This window comes from Tachysurus fulvidraco, chromosome 21, assembly GCF_022655615.1.
Source record: "Tachysurus fulvidraco isolate hzauxx_2018 chromosome 21, HZAU_PFXX_2.0, whole genome shotgun sequence".
Taxonomy (NCBI): Eukaryota; Metazoa; Chordata; class Actinopteri; order Siluriformes; family Bagridae; genus Tachysurus; species Tachysurus fulvidraco.
The window spans coordinates 15,373,051-15,393,572 of record NC_062538.1 but is presented as its reverse complement, the minus strand read 5'-3'; the positions used below and the strand labels follow the sequence as shown (position 1 = coordinate 15,393,572).

The window sequence follows — 20,522 nt, the reverse complement described above, 5'->3', positions numbered from 1 at the left end:
TAAAGATCATCCAGCTGTGCTCTCAAACACACGTAAATGTAAGCGATCAAGCGGTCAGAAAAAAGCTATAATCTAATCCTGCCTGAAGGAAGCGAAATGCCGGACACTCAGCATGATACTCGGTTATGTTCTGAGAGTTGTTGCTGAATCATATGTAAAGGAAGCAGCACATGATTTATCCTCACTCTCCAGAATGAACTGTTTTATAGGGGTTTTTTTCTACCCCAGTTCATTGCAAACTCTTGCAGCAGAAATCAGTGAACTTGTTCTGATTACATTTTTGGGGCATTAAATCACAAGCTTCACATTCAGATGTCTGTACAGTTTGATATGGACAGTTTTCCTTGTCTCGTACTCCAGAGGATGTTGAGAATGCAGACAAAGATCAGTTCTACACTAGGGCTAACTTAAAGCTCTTTTAGCCCATACTGCAGGTGTATGTTGTATGATGTTATTATTTCCTGTATTGGGGTAATGATCTTTTAGAGTTTAAGCTGTATCTGTATGTTTTTTACTGCCTCTGTATGCGACTGTTCAGTTGATTAAACTCCCCACATTATAAAAGTACAATCCTTAAACCTTTTGTGTGTATCTAGCAGTGTGTAACCAAACCCACATTGTGTGTTAGAATGTAACAAAACGAACCGTGTCTAATTTAACTCGCTGACCCATGGGGGTTTGTCTGAAGCACTGTGCTTTCCCCCACTACTGAATATAAATGTCCCCGTGGCTGTGATGATTTTTTTTTATCCCGGATTGAATTAGCCAGGTAATGCCGTGTGTGTGTGTGTGTGTGTGTGTGTGTGTGTGTGCGCGCACCTAGATCTACTGACTGACACATATGTCAGATGTCACCATCACCAATTTTTTTAAACATTAAAACCAGACCAATCCATATTCAGAGACCTTCCATATTGCGACCCCACACCCCATTCTAGTGTTTGACGTGAACGTTAACTGAAGCTCTCGACACTTATCTACAGCATGTAATGCACAGTGCTGCTCAAGTCAAGCCAAGAATCTTTTATTGTCATTTCAATCATATACAGCTAATGCGGTACAGTTAAGTGACGTGACATACGGCTAAGTATTCACCCGGATTAGTGGGCAGCCATTTACTGTATGCTGCGGTGCCCGTTGGAGCAGTTGGGGGGTTCGGTGCCTTGCTCAAGGGCACCTCAGTCGTGGCTGGCCCGAGACTCGAACCCACAACCTTAGGATTACGAGTCAGACTCACTAACCATTAGGCCACGACTTGCCCACAAGGGAGCTATATAAGACAGAGCTCATGGCAAAAAAAAAAAAATTAAAATGCATCCTAGTGCAAACAATACAATACCCTATAGGACAGATAGATAAAACCAGAGTAAGGACTGTAATGACACTGTGTAAATAGACATTAGTAAACAACGTGCTGCCACATGATCTGCTGATTTAAAGGACTGTTCCTAATAAAGTGACTAGTGAGTGTATAGACACGCATTGTATTGAGAGAATAACTGAATAACTGTTCAGTGTAGAGATGTATTTCACTCCTGTCTATTTTCCTAAATGTTCATGGGACGTACAAGAAGCCTTCTACGATGGGAGATGTATTAGATATATTAGATCGGTGCACGCGTATCTCATGTTCTACACAACATCACGACATTTAACATTATCTCTACTGAACCAAAGCAGTTGTGTTAACTCATTTTTGGTCCAATATTTATTTATTTTGTTTTCATCAGTCTTGTAGGTTCACCAAAACTCCTTATTAACTTTCCCAGAACGAATGTTTTCATTTGCCTTGTAACAATATTAGTCTTTGCACGTGTTTTTATATATATATTTATTTATTTATTTTAGGACATTGTTAAAAGCGGATATCTACAGTAGGTATGGATATATATCTACAGTAGGTACAGAGCGGTATATCTACGAGTCGTCCGCTCCTGGAGTTTATCCACTAGTTTGTTTCACATAGCGTGTGTTCATTTATGTGACTAGCTAACTCGCTCATCATACATTGTGTTAGCTTCCATTGTCTGTTAGATATTGAGTTATTACTTTTCTTTTTAAGCTTCCTTTTTGAGACGCACTCACTACCATTTGTTTCACTACCATGTGTTCCAGTGCACCTGTGTTACTGAACGTTCTGAACACAAATGATAAGTGATGACCTCAACAATACAGCATAAGCCAAACCTGCAGCCCTTAAACCATCGGTAACACTGTGAAATTGTCACCACATCGTCGTTCGTTTTTTAAATTTCCTGTTCCGTCTCCCTTCATCATGTCGCTTTCTATAAAATTCTCAGCACATGTCATTATGAGGAATCATGGTGCAGAGCTTGCATTCAGCTTCTACTTAAAAAAATTCAGGATTTGCTTAAAAGCAGGTCAAAGGAAATAAGCTGAAATGCAAAAATCTCACCGTTTCCTTTAGAGTTTGTAGAGTCGACAAGCTGACACACGCTAACAAGGCTGGAAAATATGTCTGTTTTAGCATGAGATGCCTTAAGCTAATGAAAGAATCTGCTAGCAGTTTCCTAATATTCTCTCTCTCTGTCTCTCTCTCTCTCTCCAGGCAGTCACTGTGCGAATGAGTGAGTGATGCAGAGCTCTTTTTTGCAGGTAAGTGGTCAGAGTTTTTGCACCAAACATGCACTAACCTGGCTAATGAATAACAAACTCACTTTGTCACCCAAAACGGAGAACGTTTTAATCAATCGAGTTCTATCAAAGATAAATATATTCTATCATCGATGAACTCTATCAGCGTAATTATCGTTTCCTTAACTAACATTGAGCAAAGTGAACATTCGGTTTTATTCGTATTGCGCTGGGCGATGGACATTGTCATTTTTCTATTCTTGTGAAGCTGTTTTTGAGACAAAGTTTCAAATTGAAAATGTATGTTCATCCTTAATGAGCCAGCCAGGGGCAACAGTGGCAGGGGGAAAAACTCCCACAGAGGATCCTCAAGAGGAACCAGACTCAAAGGGAAACCTATCGTCTTCTGGGCGATGCATCATTTCCATGTAGGATCATTAAATACACAGTTTTAACAGAGATGTTGCTGACCATGAAGAAATTTAACAACTTGTTTGTAAAAGAATTAAAGCAACAACAACAAAAAAAAAACCTAATGTGCATTACTGCAGAATCACATTAAAATAAATCCTGCTGAGTGTTTGTGATTGTCAATGTCATTATTATTACATTAGCACTGTACTCGGACTCTTCTTAAACCTATACTTGTGGAGATGCTCATTTTATTAAAGTTGTCTTCAAGCAGTTCTGTACAATAGGTTAATTGTGACATTTATTTATATATACATATCTTTTTTTTTTTCCTCCTTATAAGTGTCTCTTATCAGCACTAGTGATCATACAGTATATCACCATGTTTTTGTGGTCTTCGTCACATGCGCTTGGCTTGAATAGTGCATAAGCATGTGATTTGGGACACAGCTCATGTTTTCCGTCTCTCCTTGTTGCACAGACATCACAGTTCCTGTTAGCTGCTGTGTTCCACCACAGGACACTTCAATAGTGTTACATAAAGAACTCGTGTGACTACACACTCAGGTCCTGGATCACATCACTTTGGACATCCTGGTACCTCTCGATTACATGATAAGCGCTGTTTAAGATCGGTTTTAGGATGCCCCTTTAATTAGCAATTAAGTAATTATTAAAAACCACAATCATTCTTTGTCTTGTTTTTATCACATTTAGTGTGTTGTTCTGCTTATTAAACTGTCCACAGAGCACATGCTGAGTTTAAGCCATTTTAAGCTCGCTCTCACACTCACTCACTCACACACACACACACACACACACACACTGAATCTATTGTACTGTGGCTTTGTAATGCAGGACACTGCTCAGCTAACTGGATAAGGGTGTTAGATAAGGGCTTGACACAGCTAGCCTAGCTTACGGTAGCCTGTTACCACAGTGGTTAAGGCAATAGCAATTACAGCGATCCGTTTTGCTTGTCTGGTTGCTAAATAATAGGCTTCTAGCAAAGTGCAGTGGTTTTTAAACCTCAGGCCTTCACACAGAGTTGTGCAGTGGTTTGGAGCTCGAACATTGCAAACCACTAAAGTGCAAGACTGCTGCGTCCTTCCTAACCAACCACGAGCTTCATTCCTGTTTTATTTATCATAACCCTTTCTCACCTAGGGCCCTAGATGTAGCATCATTAGAAATAGTAGCCTAGTAGAATCCTGGATCATAAAACCATCTCCATTATTACGGTTCTTGTTTCTGTTTTTCTTCGTCTCTTGTTTTATTTTATGTTTTTTTGTTGTTATTTATTTAATTAATCGATTAAACAAGTTTCACTAACCTGAATGGTTTTACATCTCAGCCTTGGTTAATCTAGCGAGAATCTAACCAGACCCAGTTTTTTCTGTTTCCGGTTGCAACCAGATTAACGGTGACTGGTTAAAACGGACTTTTCAGATTTAGGATCTAACAGTGAACCAGAGATTAATGTGAAAGTTTTCTGTTTCCAGCTGAAGGCTGCTGATTGGATGCTTGGCATTAAAATATGAATTTAGGGCACACAAGTCTGTGTATGATGAATCTTTGACAACACAAAGCTCACAAACATCTCTTTCTCTCGCTCGTATTTATCTGTTTGTCTTGTTCTGTCTTTCTCTCTTCTTTATCTCGGTCACTCTGTCTTGTTCTTTCATGCTCTTTTTCTTTTTATTTCTTTCTCTCTCTCTCTTTCTTGTTCTGTCTTTCTCTTTCTCTGGCTATCTATTCTCTCTCTTTCTCTCTCTCTCTGTTTGTCTGTCTGTCTTGTTCTTTCTTTCATGCTCTTTTTATTTCTTTCTCTCTCTCTCTCTCTCTCTCTTTCTGGTTCTGTCTTTCTCTCTTTCTCTGGCTATCTATTTTCTCTCTCTCTTCTCTCTGTCTGTCTTGTTCTTTCTTTCACGCTCTTTTTCCACTGGAAAAAATCTATTTTTTGTGTGATCTCTCTCTCAATTCAATTCAAAATTCTCTCTCTCTGTCTCTCTATCAGGGCAGTATGGGTCTGTGTCCCCTGCTCCTGTTGTGTACCTTGGCCACTGCTTGGGCCCAGGAATCAGATGTGCTCTCAGGTAAGACCTCATCAGCACAGGCTTTTAATTCAATAAGACACAGTTAAGTCTTGTCTTTCATAGTTTCAGTGATTGTTGCTTTCTTACCACTATTTTTGTCACTATTGTTAACGTCTCTTTTATATAGTATGTTGATGTTGCCATGAATATAGTCACTGCTGCTGATATAGCATTAAACAACAAATAAATAAATTATAGCTTCAGTGTAGCTGAAATAATTATTCGCCCTAATCAAGTTTCCAAGTCTTTACATGGACTTCATCAAAATGATGATTTTTTTTAATCTGATTTAATCTAATGAATTATAATAATACTGCAATTATAATTAAAACATAAAATCATTACATACAGATTTAAATATCAGTAAATATTTTGAGAACGACTCTCTCTCTCTCTCTCTCTCTCTCTCTCTCTCAGATCAGAGTCAGATTGTGACACCCAAACCTTTAACTCCACCTCCTCCCACAGCACACAATCTTACTCAAGACCCCGCCCCTTTGTCGACAACCCCACCCACCAAACAGCCTGTCATCATTAACACCACAAAAGTAACAGCAGAGATGCCATCTCCAGGAGTCCCCATGCCCCCTCGTACCCCTGCTCCAGTTCTGCCTCCTGACACCAGTGCTCCGCCCCCTGAGCCTACCACTGTGAGAGGAGGAGGGACGGAGGACAAAATCTTAACTGTTCCTCCCGTAACCCTGCCTGTTCCTTCCTCAACTGAGGGCTCTTTTAATACGACACTTTCCACCAAAATTGATCCTGGTTCTTATAATAACACAACTCCAAACGTGAGCTTTTCTCCTACTGTTGAACCCAGCATAACCTCTAACCTGCCTGAAATCAGCACCACGCCATACGTCAGCATTCCTCCAGGTAGGTATCAGTGTTGGTTGACTGGTTGTGATTTCAGTCATCTGTTATGATTAGTTTTGACTTATTTACAGTTACATTACTGTATTGGAGGTTATAGCACATACATATCACCCTAGTTATTCAGATTTAAGTATCTAATCCTTCCTTTCTAATGTTTCTATTGTTTTTGATTTCTCTCTGTAACTGAGATATGAATCTTTCTCTTTTTCCCCACAGGTGGAGGTGGTGAAGGTAAAAATCCCTCATTTGTTCCTCAAAAAACTAGTTTGTGAACCTTAAGAAATCTTTATTGATCTCAGCTGTTTTTGCCATGATCCAAAAATACAAGTTGTGAAGATCAGACATTCGTTGTGTCTGATTGTTAGATGAATGTTATGAAGGGTTGCATCATCTCAAATGGGCTACAAGCATTTTATTTTTTTAAGCCGGAAGTATGAACCGTTTCCCAGTCGATGCAAACGATGTCAAACGCGTAATACGACACTGCTATCTTTAGCAGAATACAGAGTTATAAGAATGTTGGAAAAATAAATCTCAGAGCGTGAGCTCGTTTAAAGCCCATGAGACAAAGACGTTTGTAAGATTCTGTGTACGTCACAGTGCTGTCAGCCGTCTTTGTCTTGCCGTCTCTTCGTCAGCCATCTTTTTCTTTTCCCAAATCCACGTCAGTCCCTTGTAGCCCCACCCCTCTTTTACTACGTAAGCAAAGCTGTTAAATGTTGAGTGCATGAAGTGTGAAACATGGCACACTTGGTTGGTTTCACACCTGATCCCATTGATTGAAAACATCTGACTCCAAATTGGCCTTCAAATGAACTTATAATCCTGGGGTTTGACACAGCTCTGCCACTCAGATGTGCAATATTTGTTTCTATTCCTCAATGAATAACTCTGAAGACCTGTGTTTTTGTCATTTTTCTTCTCCTCAAATCAAGACACAGCGATAATTGCAGTGACGGTGGCCTTATCATCTCTGCTGGTCATCATCTTCATCATCATCGTCCTCTACATGCTCAGGTCAGGCAATAGACAGACACGCACATACACACACACAGAATGTATGCAGTAAATCATTTGCCAGGTTTTTTTTTTCAAGCAAAATGTCTACGAATGTTTGTGCAGTTAAAGGTTAAGGATTGTGCAGCAGTGTTTTTCTGGCAGTTTCTTCTCACTGTTAAACTCTCACAGCCTCCTGGTTGTTACCAGTGATTAGCTGCATCATTCCAGCTCCTCTGTGTTCTGTTGTTTTCTCTCTCTTTCACACGCGATGAGTTGAAGCTCATTCATGAAACAGACAATTTTCTGTTTGTGTCACTGTGTTGTAACAGGTTTAAGAAGTACAAGCAGGCAGGAAGTCACTCAAACTCTTTCAGACTGACCAATGGCAGGACAGACGACACAGGTGTGTCCGTGTGTGTGACCGTGTGTGTCCATGTGCATCTGTCTGTCTGTCTGCGTCTGTCTGTGTCTGTCTGTCTGCTCGTGCGTGTGTCTGTCTGTCTCTTATGTAAAAAAATGTAAAGTGTTATAAAGAGAAGCAGTATTAAAGTATGTTTAAAATGGATGAATGTGTGTATGCTGGCATGGTGGAGCAGCAGGTAGCATTGCAGCCTCATAACCCCAGGGTCCAGGAGGATTACTACTGAGTTCAGGTTACTGCCGCTGTTGGTGATTTGCATATTATTCCCCAGGTTCTCTGGTGTCCTCACACCTTACAGAAACATGCGGTGGATTGGCGAGGCTAAATTGCCATTAGGGTGTGCGTTCATGAGCGTGTGTTTGTGCACAAGCGTGTGTGTGTGTGTGCAAGAGCGGGCTCAAGAGCGTGAATGAGTTTTGTGTGTGTGTGCATTTTTTGTGTGTGCCAGACAGATTTGCTTAATGGGCCTGTTTTAAGTTGTACTGTGGTGCCCACTACTGGACAGTTTGTTAACTGTGATAAGATTACAAAGGAAGTGATTTATGTTCCTTTAGTCTACATGCATTGTTGTATATTAATTAATGAGCTCTGTAGCTGATTTACACTGAAGACATAATTGTTTTTCTCCTTTCCTGTTTCCTTTTTCTTTTCCTTCCTGTCGGACCTTACAGAGCTTCAGAGCGTGCCGCTATTGGCTCGCTCGCCCAGCACAAATAGGAAGTACCCGCCTCTTCCAGTGGACAAGCTTGAGGAGGAAATGAACCGTCGCATGGCTGATGACAATAAACTGTTCCGGGAAGAATTCAATGTAAACACACACATCATGCACCGTATAATAGGACTCATGAATAAAATTGTTGTGAGTAGAATATGGAAATGTTTCCTGATGTTCTAGTTGAGTTTAAAGCAGGATGTATAATAAGTAACTGGTTTAAAAACAGAGTCAAAATTAAAAGTTGGCAAATATAAGAGTGTGAATGAGCCTGTTATGAGCAACAACATGATGTCATCACAAGACCACAAACCAACACAGTTAGTCACTGGGACTAAAACACACCCTGGATACAATATTCAACCTTTCATTTCAGTAAAGCACCCTATATCACTTTTGCTACACAACTGGATCAAAGATTGGTTCTTAACACATGATCCCTGTCCGTCCATGACATATCTGTGCTTCTTCACTGCAGGCGTTGCCAGTTTGCCCCATCCAAGCCTCATGTGATGCCGCCTCCAAAGAGGAGAACAAGGAAAAGAACCGCTATGTCAACATTCTGCCTTGTGAGTCTGCATGATGTACATGCACACAATCATACAATGTGTTCTCTGTGTCATGCAACCAAGATCAACCATATCAGAACTTTCTACACCCTCCTGTAACATTTTAGGTTACAATAGCCTGATACCGTAAGTGTTCACAGCCTTTTATTACTGTGGACATTCCTATGATCAGATTGAACCAATCACATTCATTATCAGTCAAACGTAATTATCAAGGCAAGTCAAGAGGTTCCTCCAGGACCCTGGTGCGATCATCCAGCCGTCCTCAATGAAATTATTCAGATTAACTCCAATTAAAGATCATTCGTTTCTGTAGGAGTTTTTATCCCCCTGCTAAAGCCTTGATCCACAAAGCTTACAAAACACGTGAGGTATCTGTCATGTTGAATGCTATCGATCAGTAGAGGGGTATAAGATAATTTCCAAAACGTTAACTGTACCATGGAACACTATAAAGGCCATCAACAACAACCAAAGAAAATAGAGCATCACAGTGATCTCACCATGAACTGGACGTCCCTCTGAAGTGTGTGTGTGTGTGTGTGTGTATGTATGTATGTATATGTGTGTGTGTATGTGTGTGTATGTATGTATGTATATGTATATATATATATATATATATATATATATATATATATATATATATATATATATATATATATATATACACACGTGTATATATAATAGGACAAAAACTTACTATGAAGGTTGCTATGTAATGATTACTCTGAATGTGACAACAATCTCTCATTTCTCACATTCGAGTTCAAATGAAGGGTGACTATACAGAAGGTATAACTAAGTTATTGTATTTATTTTTGATTTATGATGGTGAGCGTGGACATTTGATATCTTGTTTTCCCTTGGTGTTTAAACTTACTTAACAGGGATGTGTAGACTTTATATCCTTTATATAGGATATGTGGAGTTCTCTTTCCATTCAGCTCATGGTTTTATTTCTATAACTGCATTAATACGTATTAAACGCCTCAGTCTTTCAGTCTAGTCACTTTTAATGTGTACTTAAACAAAGGTTATTAGATTTTTATTCACTGCTGGAACAATACACTACGCAGGAACCAGAATTACTTGCACGTTTCCCAGACATCAGCTATTGCCCTGTCCCTGAAAGGACACATTAAAGATTTAGAACTCAACTTGTTATACTTTTGTCTGAAAAATCCACGTGTTCCATGTGTTTTAAAGGAAATGTTATGTATAAACACGTATCGGACGCAGACAAATGTCATTAGATTTCTATTGTAAGAAATCTGAGTTTTCAGCAAGCAAGACCTCTGTTCTTATGTCAGTCAGGAAAGTGAGTTAATTGTAGTCTGGAATAATTGCACATATTTCACATATGTGGCAGATAAAGACATCTTTATCTGCGCTCTCTCTCTCAAAAAATGCTGCAGCATTCTGTAGTTTTGCTGCATCAAAAATGCTGACTATTTCTTCCAATGTTATATGCTCTGAACATTGCATGCTTTTTCTCTGGCTATCTATTCTCTCTCTCTCTCTCTCTCTCTCTCTCTCTCTCTCTCTCTCTCTCTTTTGCTCTCCCTCTCCTTTCAGATGATCACTCCAGGGTACATCTCTCCTCGCTAGAGGGCGTCCCAGACTCAGATTTCATTAACGCCTCTTACATTAACGTGAGTTTGAGCACCAGATTTCACTCACACATACTCTAATGTGTCAAATAAGAGAAAACTAATGCATTCTTTCTTTCTCTCTGAACAGGGCTATCAGGAGAAGAACAAATTTATAGCTGCCCAAGGTAAATACAAATGAATAAAAAAAAAATCAGGACCATCATTACATTTATTTTTTAGCAGTGACGTACAGTCAGTTGGTGCTCTCGGGTGTTTGTGGAAATAAAATTGTGTGTGTGTGTGTGTGTGTATAAGGGCCAAAAGAGGAGACTGTGAACGATTTTTGGAGAATGATCTGGGAACAGAACACTGCCACCATTGTTATGGTGACCAACCTTAAGGAGAGAAAGGAGGTACACTGACTGTCAAATAATAAGTAATTAAACTAAAATAATTAAAATAGCAAGTAAGATTAACGGGGATTTAATTTACATACATGTGTGTCTGCATTTTGGGCTTTTACTCTGTTGATCCTGTTTCCCAATTGCAGTCAGATTAAATGTTTCTCTAGCAGTAGAACACCACTGATGACTCTCTCATTGGAAATGTGTTTTTTGGTGTGTTTCAGTGTAAGTGTGCTCAGTACTGGCCGGATCAGGGCTGCTGGACATATGGGAACATCCGTGTTTCTGTAGAGGACATGACCGTGCTGGTGGACTACACCGTACGCAAGTTCTGTATTCAGCAGGTATATCTTAATCCTTACTGATGCAAACACACAGTTTACACAGATTTGTAGACATGTTAGCTGTAGATACGTCCATCTTTCTGCTTTCTGGAAATAAAAAAAAGATTGAAGCCAGATTAATACATGATGCAGGTTTGCTTGTACACTTCATCATTTACAGTCAGATCTGAAATTATTTGAAAGGAAAGGACAATTTTTGCTAAATCTAACTCATTTGGCTGCCTACAGTGTAGGTTGCTTACAATAACTACATCAACTCTGACTTGCTGACTGCATTCTTCTTCACTGCTGCTTTTCCTGGCTTGTACTGCAGCTTCAGTTAGTGTTTATTTTGAGAAGTTTCTCCCTTCAGTCTTCTCTTCAACTGCTGCTCCGTTGGGTTAAAGCTCTGCTGATTGACTTGGCCGGACTAAAACCTTCCTACTGACGATAATGTTTAGATTTTTTGTCACAGTATTTCTGTCGTCGGCTGCTGTTTTCTTCAGCCGACCCGTTCGATGTCTTCTTGGTAGCCGTTTCTATTTCCGAAACATTCCAGATCGTTTTACTGCCTTGTTGTTTAACATAGCTAGGTTTAAATATAAGAAACTAAAGGTTGAAATTCTTTCAGATGTATTCTCCTGTTCACCTTTAATCCCAGACCCAAATGTCTTCAGTTTAATGGGAAAAACGATGAATTGGCCTTGTCTTTCTAAAATTCTTCTATTCCGTATGGTTTATTTTAAAATGATTAACACTGTGATTGTATCACCAAAGTCACCGAATTGAAGCTACATCCCTATTTACCCCTGTTTCTTTCATTGTTTTTTACGTGGAAGTCTAGTTATGGTTCAAGTAAAGCAAACACACTCAATAGTGAAAATGTCTCAGAATAGTGGAAGTGTTTTTAACTGATTTAAACTGTTCAGCTGAGTCTCTGTAGTGCTGAAAGTTTGAATTGTGTGTAATTTCTTATACATATTGTTAATCCAAATACTTTCATTTCTGTGTCTGTAGGTTGGGGACGTATCAGGGAAGAAGCCCCAGAGACTGGTGACTCAGTTCCATTTTACCAGCTGGCCAGATTTCGGTGTGCCCTTTACCCCCATCGGAATGCTTAAGTTCCTTAAAAAGGTTAAAACATGCAACCCACAATATGCTGGGCCCATTGTGGTGCACTGCAGGTACCTTTTTTCTCTCTCTCTTTATCCCATATATCCCATGCGTTTTTTTCGTAACTACACAATGAAACATCGGTTTAACATTAGTAGCTCTTCTATAAATGAAGGTATTATAGTGCACATGTAAGATGAACACATGAAAATCTCTGTTACAGAAGGTCAACTGCAGTAAAACATTATTAATCTTCACTTGATTGAGTTAAACTGTTCGAGTCCAGTCTTAACAAGGTTATTTATTGCTATTATTTTCTGTACGATTAGTTTTGCAATTGGAATTTGTATGAAATGGACAGACAACCCAGTTCTACATTTGAAGCAGTTTAAAAAATGTATTCCTCTGTTTAATAGAGATTTGCCGAGGTCTAATAGCTTATCAGTACCAAATCATTCTTTTTTTTTTTCTTTTTTTTCTTTTTTTTTTTTAAGTTGTTTGAATTTATTTATGGCTTTTAAAATGCTTACACACAAACACAGTCGCTGTTACTTCACTTCAGAATTGTCTGATGGTTCGATACTGAGCGCATTCAGAAAGCTACATTTGTTGTTGTGTTGACATGCTCCTCTTGCTCCTCTTGACCCCTACTTATTAACTTATAATAATGTTCTTACAAGACTGTTCATATATTTATCATCATTGTTATTCATTTAATTTGCAGTAAGTTATATTATTATACCTTTGGTCTCTCTTAGTGCTGGTGTCGGGAGGACAGGGACCTTCATCGTAATCGATGCAATGTTGGACATGATGGCTGCCGAGAGGAAGGTGGATGTGTTCGGCTTTGTCACCAGGATCCGAGCCCAGCGCTGCCAGATGGTCCAGACCGATGTTAGTTCAGTTAACACACTCCAACAGTGTTCACCTTACACACACATCTTTAAACTCTTGTGGGTGAATGATGTTTCCCAGTTCCTCATACTGATCCTTAAAGCATTTTTAACACGAATGAAGAACATGAAGAACATTCCAACACCAACACTGAGTCAGGGTAGAACAGGTTCACGGCAAATAGATGGCAAATAGATTCAGGGATTTTGTTTATTTTAAATTTTAAAGGCTAACCACTCCCTAACATATTTAAAATGGAGCTGGTTTGTTACAGTTTTGGAAGTGCTGTTATTATAGGCCCAAGCTTTCAAACAGGACCATCCAAAACCTTTAACCGTGTGTTCCTCTTCTGTTCTGTCTCTCTTCCACAGATGCAGTACGTATTTATTTTCCAGGCTCTGTTGGAACACTACCTGTATGGAGACACAGAGCTGGAGGTTACCTCTCTAGAGTCTCACCTGGTAAAACTCTATGCTCCTTTACCTGGAGCCGGCTGTGGTGGGCTGGAGGCGGAGTTTAAGGTGGGTGTGACCCAGAGATGGGGGACTCGAGTCATATGACTTGACTCGAGTCAGACTTAAGTCGCAAATTTGATTAAAAAATATTTTAAAAAAAGACTTCGACTTGACATCCATGATTTGAGATTTGACTCGGACTTGAGTTAAATGACTTAAAATAACTTTTTTTTTTTTTTAAATTGTATTTGAACGCACGCAAGAGCGTAATCTAACCACGTGACGCAGCAGGCAAGCAGAGGGAGAGCGCCCACTAACTAATCAACCTTAACAGTCGTGACAAAACATGGAAGGTGCTACATTTTCTCACCCTCATGATGTTACAAACCTGTAAACATTTCTTTGTTTTGATGAACATGGAGAAAGATATTTTAAGGAATGTTTGTAAACAAATATCTTCATGTGTTTCATCAAAATAAAGAAATTTCTACAGGTTTGTAACATCATGAGGGTCAGGAAATGATGACAGAATTTTAATTTTTAGGTGAACCGTCCCTTTAATACACTTTAAATATTTTTTAAAGTGTATTAAAGGGACGGTTCACCTAAAAATGCAAAAAAAAAAAAATAAAAATTGGCTCAACTTTAAAAAAATTCAGGTAACAATTTGCATGCATCTTTTTCAGTAATTTCAACTTGGTCATTATTAAGTAGATATCATGAAACGTTTATAGTTAGACTAACCCAATTTGTTTAGTACAACCAACATGATTTGACTTAACCTCTAAGAGCTTAATTAAGTTGAAACAGCTTAATTTTAATTTCAGAGTGTTGGTGATATTAAGTGGTCAAATTACATAATTTAAGCTATTCTAACTTCTTAAAGTCAAGTAAAGAATCAAGTATTTTTCTTAATAACATGGTAGGTACATATCAGAATAAAATAAAATAATAATAAATCACAGGAAATATGAAAAATGAATTCCAACAACATATTATTGCCATATTATTGGGTCCACCTTGCTGAAACTAAACATTTTCTTTCTTTTTTTATATTCTTGCAAAGTATTCAATTTTACCTTCATCACAAAAACTACAGCCCATAAAGTCTCAAACAAATACAACACTGTAAACTTCGTGTAAAAAAAATTGTCAAAATTACAGCTGCTGTACGTATAAGCACAACAAAACCTTTTCGTGAATCATTTCAGAAAGACAAAAGTTTATTTTTTAAAGACCTAGCTTTCAGACCATCCACCTCAATAATTATTTTCTGAAACACCTCAAAAGTATTTTTTAGTTCCTTTGGGTAGCTGAGGTTGAGAGCATATATCGGCCCCATTAGCAGGGCAAAGGCTCTGGATACATCCAGGTCTTGCAGGACTTCTGTTCGATGTCAGTTAACATCATTCAGCTGCCACTGTAAAGCAAAACATAAAGTCTATTTTGAACACACTAGCTAGCTAAAAGTGTCTTTTCAGTTTAGTGTGTGACAAAACGATTTTTTGTGTATACAGTTGGTAGCTCCTGAGATTAAAACAAAGCAAAAATATTAACTCACCTATATAGCCTTGATTCTCCTGTTTCTCCGGCTACTCCCGCTCTGGCAGTAAAACACGTCCGGGCAAATTCAGCCTTTACTCAGCTTTTAAAGAATGCTCACTAGATATACAAGTTTCACTTAATATTTTTCTGTTGTTACATGAAGATAAAAGTGTTTCAAAATCAATATATAATTAAGACAATATTTTTTATTTTAACTTTGAAAGACTTATTAAAATCAGTTATCAACTCACCAAACTTAATTTTTTATGCTGAAAATGTTTTTTTTTTTTTTTTTACAAAAGGTTTATAAAACTAACCCCATGAATAATTTCTTAGTGTATTAATAAATTACACTCACTCCAATCATCTCTCTCTCTCTCTCTCTCTCTCTCTCTCTCTCTCTCTCTCTCTCTCTCTCTCTCTCTCTCTCTCTCTCTCTCTTCAATTCACTTCAAGGTTTGTGTGATTTCAATAATTTATGTTTTTTGATTGAAGTGATTGTTGTTATTCTGTATTTCATGTCCCATTAAAAGGGAATGCCTGTTCAAATGCCATTTGGTTGTATAGAAACCATTGTACTTTTTTATATATACTTTTCCATGGTCTTCTGCCATGTTTGAGGCATATTGAAACTTTTCATGCTTTTATGCTGACCTTATTTCAGTTACATTTTCATCTTAGGCTTTGTAGTTTTGATTTTTATTCATTTTTAGATTTTTATTGTACTTCCAGCGCACCTGTATGTGGACACCTTTTAAAAATAAATTCATATAATAATTTTTTGTTGCAAATAAAATTCATAGTCCATAAATACTGTAGATTTAACTTTGTTTAATATATACATTTAGTTAAATCATCAAACATCTGTATGACTTGCCAGTGACTTGCTTGACTCAAGCTACGACTTGACTTGAATTGCTTGACATAAAGCAGTGACTTGACTTGACTCTCACAAAAATTGACTCGGACTTGCTTGAGACTTGAAGGTTAAGACTTGTGACTTGCACATGTGTGACATTCTCCCACCTCTGGTGTGACTCAACAAGCTGTGAACAGCATCACAACTACTTAAATTATTCAAATAATCAAACATTAAAGAACAGATCATTTTACTTCAGCATCACTAAAACAGTAAAAAGTAGAAAACTCTTATGTACCCTTATGTGACTTAGTTATTATCATAGCACACAACTATTACTTAATATCAAGAAGATTGCTATTAATGAATAAAAAGTATAATTAGTCAAGATGTGTGTTTTCTTTCTTTCTTTCGTTTCTTTCTGTCTTTCTTTCTTTCTGTCTTTGTCTTTGTGTGTATCTAAACATTTTGTCTCTCTCTGTGTAGAAACTCACATCTATAAAGATCCAGAATGATAAAATGAGAACGGGGAACCTTCCCGCCAACATGAAGAAGAACCGTGTGCTTCAGATCATTCCATGTAAGCTGTGTGTGTGTCTGTCTGAATGTTTGTGTGTGGAGGGGGGTGTTTTCAGTCCAAGAAGCTTTGAAATAAATGTGTATAAATATTTTTTCACATTCTTCCACTCTTTCAGATGAGTTTAATCGAGTGATCATTCCTGTAAAGCGCGGTGAGGAGAATACAGACTATGTCAATTCTTCCTTTATTGACGTGAGTGTCTTCCACATACACACCAAGTACAGCTTTATACTGTTTACTGTCACTGGCCAAAAAACAAAGTACTGGCCAAATATATTTTAGTGAGCTTATTTCAATAATAGGACTAGTACTTTAATATTAAACCTATTTCTGTCCTCAACTCGTGTTTTGTGTGTGTGTGTGTACAGGGCTACAGGCAAAAGGACTCGTACATGGCGAGCCAGGGCCCACTGCAGCACACCATCGAGGACTTCTGGAGGATGATCTGGGAGTGGAGGAGCTGCTCTATTGTGATGCTCACTGAACTGGAGGAGAGAGGACAGGTAGAGAGAGAGAGAGAGGGAGGATGGGTAGAAACAGGGGAGGAGTGGAAAAGGTGAAGGGGTGTGTGTTTGTGTGCAGACTTAAAAAGAAATGATTTTAGGAGCCCGATGTAGTTATGAAGAAATTGTCTTTAGAAGAGATGAGAGAGGGAGAGAAGCTGTTGCAAGGGGAACAGATTATCATTCTGTGTGGTGCTTCATTCTCATTCTCGTCTCTGTCTCCCTTTGCAGGAGAAGTGTGCTCAGTACTGGGCCACTGATGGAGTGATGGTGTGTGGTGATATGTCCATTGAGATGAAGAGAGAGGAGGAATGTGAGAGTTACACTGTCCGAGATCTGCTTGTCACCAACACCAGAGTCAGTGTCCACACACACACACACACGCGCGCATACATACACACACAAAACCCCACAACTTCAGAACCCCTAGTTCAGGGGTCGGCAACCTGCGGCTCTGGAGCCACAAGTGGCTTTTTCATCCCTCTTCTGCGGCTCCCTGTAGATTTGGAAAATAAATATTTAATTTAAATTTTTTATTTTTGTTAGTTAGTTTTTAAAAAAATATAATTCTAAATTCTAAGATCATGATGCTCTTGTAACATTCAAATAAACCGTGTTTAATTTTTTTTTTTTTGGTCGCTCAAAATATGAGTCATAACTGCCGACTTGCGAAATCCGACACACAGAAGCAGGCGCATTTTTGGTTTGCTGCAGCCGGCAAGTTAAATATTTGATGTCATGCAGGGCGTTCAAGTGTCACGCATTGGGAGTGACAGTCACGCATTTCGGTCTTTTCTCACACTCTACCGCCGCACATCGTATTCTCACGCAGAAAAACTTTTTGACTATCATATATTTAAGCCGCAGCGCACAAAATGTATCAGTCCGCACTGCTGTCTCTGTGGAACCGGGCATCAAGCGCGGCTCAGTTCTCAATCGAGCCTGACATTTATCAGCCAATCAAGAAAGAGGCCACACAATAGCCAATCAGAAAATAGCACTATCTGGGTAAGATTTAGCGCAACATCCAATGAAAAAAAGCGAGGGGTTGGAGATGTCACACTGGCCTGTCTTCAAAACTTGAGAGCCCTGGTCATGAATACGAAGGACTCAATTATATATTAAACATTTTATTTGAAAGTAACCTTCAACCCAGCGTCTTTTTTCTTAAGGTTAGTTCAAACTGTTCAAAATATTTTTGTTTGCCTTCAGAAATAAAATTGAGTTTACTCTGTAGCAGTTAATTGATTTCACTACAGTTTTTTCTGTACTTTCCATAAAGGTAAAAACACGACATATGCAGTGTTCTCTTCATTTTAGATGTCAAAAGAATTTTGTGGCTCCCTGTGGTATTTTTTCTGTGGGAAACGGGTCCAAATGGCTCTTTGAGTGTTTAAGGTGCCGACCCCTGCCTTAGTTCAACAGCAACTACTTACTGATGCTGCTGGAGACATGATAAACACTAATTCCCTCTGTGTGCATTATGTATTGTGCATCATGAAAAGTATTGTGATATTGGATGTATTGCCCACCTATTGTACATTACAATATCTCTCTTTTATTCAGCTGAATGGCATCATTATGCAAAAGTAGCAAACACTACTATTTATAATGTTTGCATCATACACAATAGAAAACAAATTGCACTGACTGGAAAGACAAAATATGCTCCAGGGCCTGTATTTATGAAGATTTTAAGTATGATCACAGAGAGCTCCTAATTTAGCTTAAATACCTCTAACTAGAAATCTTATAATAAGAGTGATTCAGGACCAATCTTAGGGAGGAGGCGGGGCTTAACCCATTACTAGGTTTGACTGTGATCAGTTGTCCAATAAAAAAATGAGTGCTTTTAAAATACAGTCTATTATAAGTACTCAAGTTGTCTCTAGGTTGAGATATTTGAGTCTACGTATATCGTGTAGGGATTACGTTCGTGACCAATCATATTAGAGATCCGCTAACATCTGTATGTTACAAATGTAATAAATGTAAACAACAAATGTTATTTTATGGTGTAGCTTCTGCTCAGCTGTGACTATGTTGGATGGTTATGGACAAATATGCTGCTTACTAGGCTGAAGGAACTCCTGTGTGCTTGAGACAGACAGTGCAGAGGCGACAGTGTGGCCTGACCAGCGATGCTGGACTGTGTTTCCTGTGTAATCCCTGTGCATTGGTGCTACCTGGCCCCCAGGTTCTGTAACATGCTGTGTGAGCAGCAGACAGCCCACCCTGATGCTACACACACATGTATAAAAACACTCTTTATTGCTAGCTGTTCTGCACATTCCCTGAGCACCCTGTTAGGAATGTTGTCTGGTCCAGCAGCACTCCGTGGGCTAACTTTGCACAGAGTTCTGCTTACGTTGTCATGCATAGACAGAGAACCTGATTGTTGGGGGACAGGAAATAATATGGGTGTGTGTTAGTCTCAGTGCTGTTACAGTTAGCTTCTCTTAAAAGTATTTGCTGTATCACAGCAAATAACAGTTAACAACTGTTCTCACATCCTTCTAAAAGAGCACTAACACTCACAAAACCGAAGAAATTATTATAATTTGTCTGTGACATTTCTGCTCCGTTAGCGTAGATGTTAGCATACCTCTAAATGCCATGATGGCAGAATATATTTATTTATTTAGATCTCTAATATGAGTCGTCACAAAAATAATTCCTACACAGTCTAATCTGTAGCATTTTACCATTATTAAATATTGTCTGCAACTCATTTCTTCTCCCTCTTCAACTTCTGGCTATTTTTGTCCTCTGCTAAAAAGTCCTCCTCTTTACTCCTAACACTTTCTGAACTTATGAGCTATTTTAAGGTGATGCTTTATGAATAACTTTCATTTATCATCCTTTACTAGGATCTTGTGTTTGGAAAGGCCCAAATTTTATAGTGTTCTTACAGTTTCATCACTAGCAGCAACGACTGGGACACTTATTTTTAATACGGCTCAGGAGTCCAAATGTATAATCTAATGTAGAGGAAGTGAGAGAGTCATTTCTATGTTCTACTTCTATCCATCATTTTAAACAATAGAATATGAAAAATGTTTAGAAAATAAAATTATTAATGTTTTTTACTTAAAACACTTTCACTTCCTCTTAGTGTTTTTCAAAATATCTGTTTGGTGTTACACAGGAAATGAGAGAAAGGTGTTTACCAGCTGCTTGCTGCAGTGACCGTTTTAACAATACAGACCGTGACCATTTTCTAGTCAGTTTACTCATGCATAATTCAGACTTTTAATGTTGCAAGTTGCTTAAGTTAGCATGACCCAGAGCTACATGTAGAACCACATTGGAAATTTGGGCCTTTTAATTTCACTTGTAACTGAAAAGTTAACATTTTGACAAAAATCTGCAATGTTCCACTTTTTCTAGGTCACTATAGCGTGATAACCATGAGTTAGCTCTCTTTAGTGTGAAATTTTCTGGTGGATTAAATCTAACACGGACCGTCAGGTTTTACACAAACTACCTCAAGTCATTAACACAAAAGTGGAGCATACACATTGCTATGAAATTCTGATCCTTTCATTTAAGTTAAAGCTGGTAATAAAATGTAT

The 20,522-nt window shown here is 38.4% G+C and overlaps 1 protein-coding gene across 2 annotated transcripts in view; it reads left to right on the top strand.

Annotated features, from left to right (window-relative positions):
• Nucleotides 1–20,522, top strand: part of ptpra (protein tyrosine phosphatase receptor type A) — a 38,933-nt gene that overhangs the window by 13,758 nt on the left and 4,653 nt on the right. Inside the window, exons 2-20 of one of the 2 annotated variants that reach the window (XM_047805597.1) lie at nt 2,574–2,616; nt 5,024–5,102; nt 5,520–5,978; nt 6,195–6,209; nt 6,914–6,995; nt 7,307–7,380; nt 8,070–8,206; nt 8,589–8,679; nt 10,255–10,331; nt 10,420–10,456; nt 10,587–10,684; nt 10,900–11,019; nt 12,016–12,182; nt 12,870–13,005; nt 13,377–13,526; nt 16,351–16,444; nt 16,560–16,636; nt 16,813–16,947; nt 17,179–17,304. In XM_047805597.1, coding sequence (XP_047661553.1) covers nt 2,596–2,616; nt 5,024–5,102; nt 5,520–5,978; nt 6,195–6,209; nt 6,914–6,995; nt 7,307–7,380; nt 8,070–8,206; nt 8,589–8,679; nt 10,255–10,331; nt 10,420–10,456; nt 10,587–10,684; nt 10,900–11,019; nt 12,016–12,182; nt 12,870–13,005; nt 13,377–13,526; nt 16,351–16,444; nt 16,560–16,636; nt 16,813–16,947; nt 17,179–17,304 — 2,175 coding nt within the window. In that variant the 5' untranslated portion in view covers nt 2,574–2,595. Of the gene's footprint in view, nt 1–2,569; nt 2,617–5,023; nt 5,103–5,519; nt 5,979–6,194; nt 6,210–6,913; nt 6,996–7,306; nt 7,381–8,069; nt 8,207–8,588; nt 8,680–10,254; nt 10,332–10,419; nt 10,457–10,586; nt 10,685–10,899; nt 11,020–12,015; nt 12,183–12,869; nt 13,006–13,376; nt 13,527–16,350; nt 16,445–16,559; nt 16,637–16,812; nt 16,948–17,178; nt 17,305–20,522 lie in introns of both variants that reach the window. The other variant, XM_027179450.2, reaches the window with a different exon arrangement.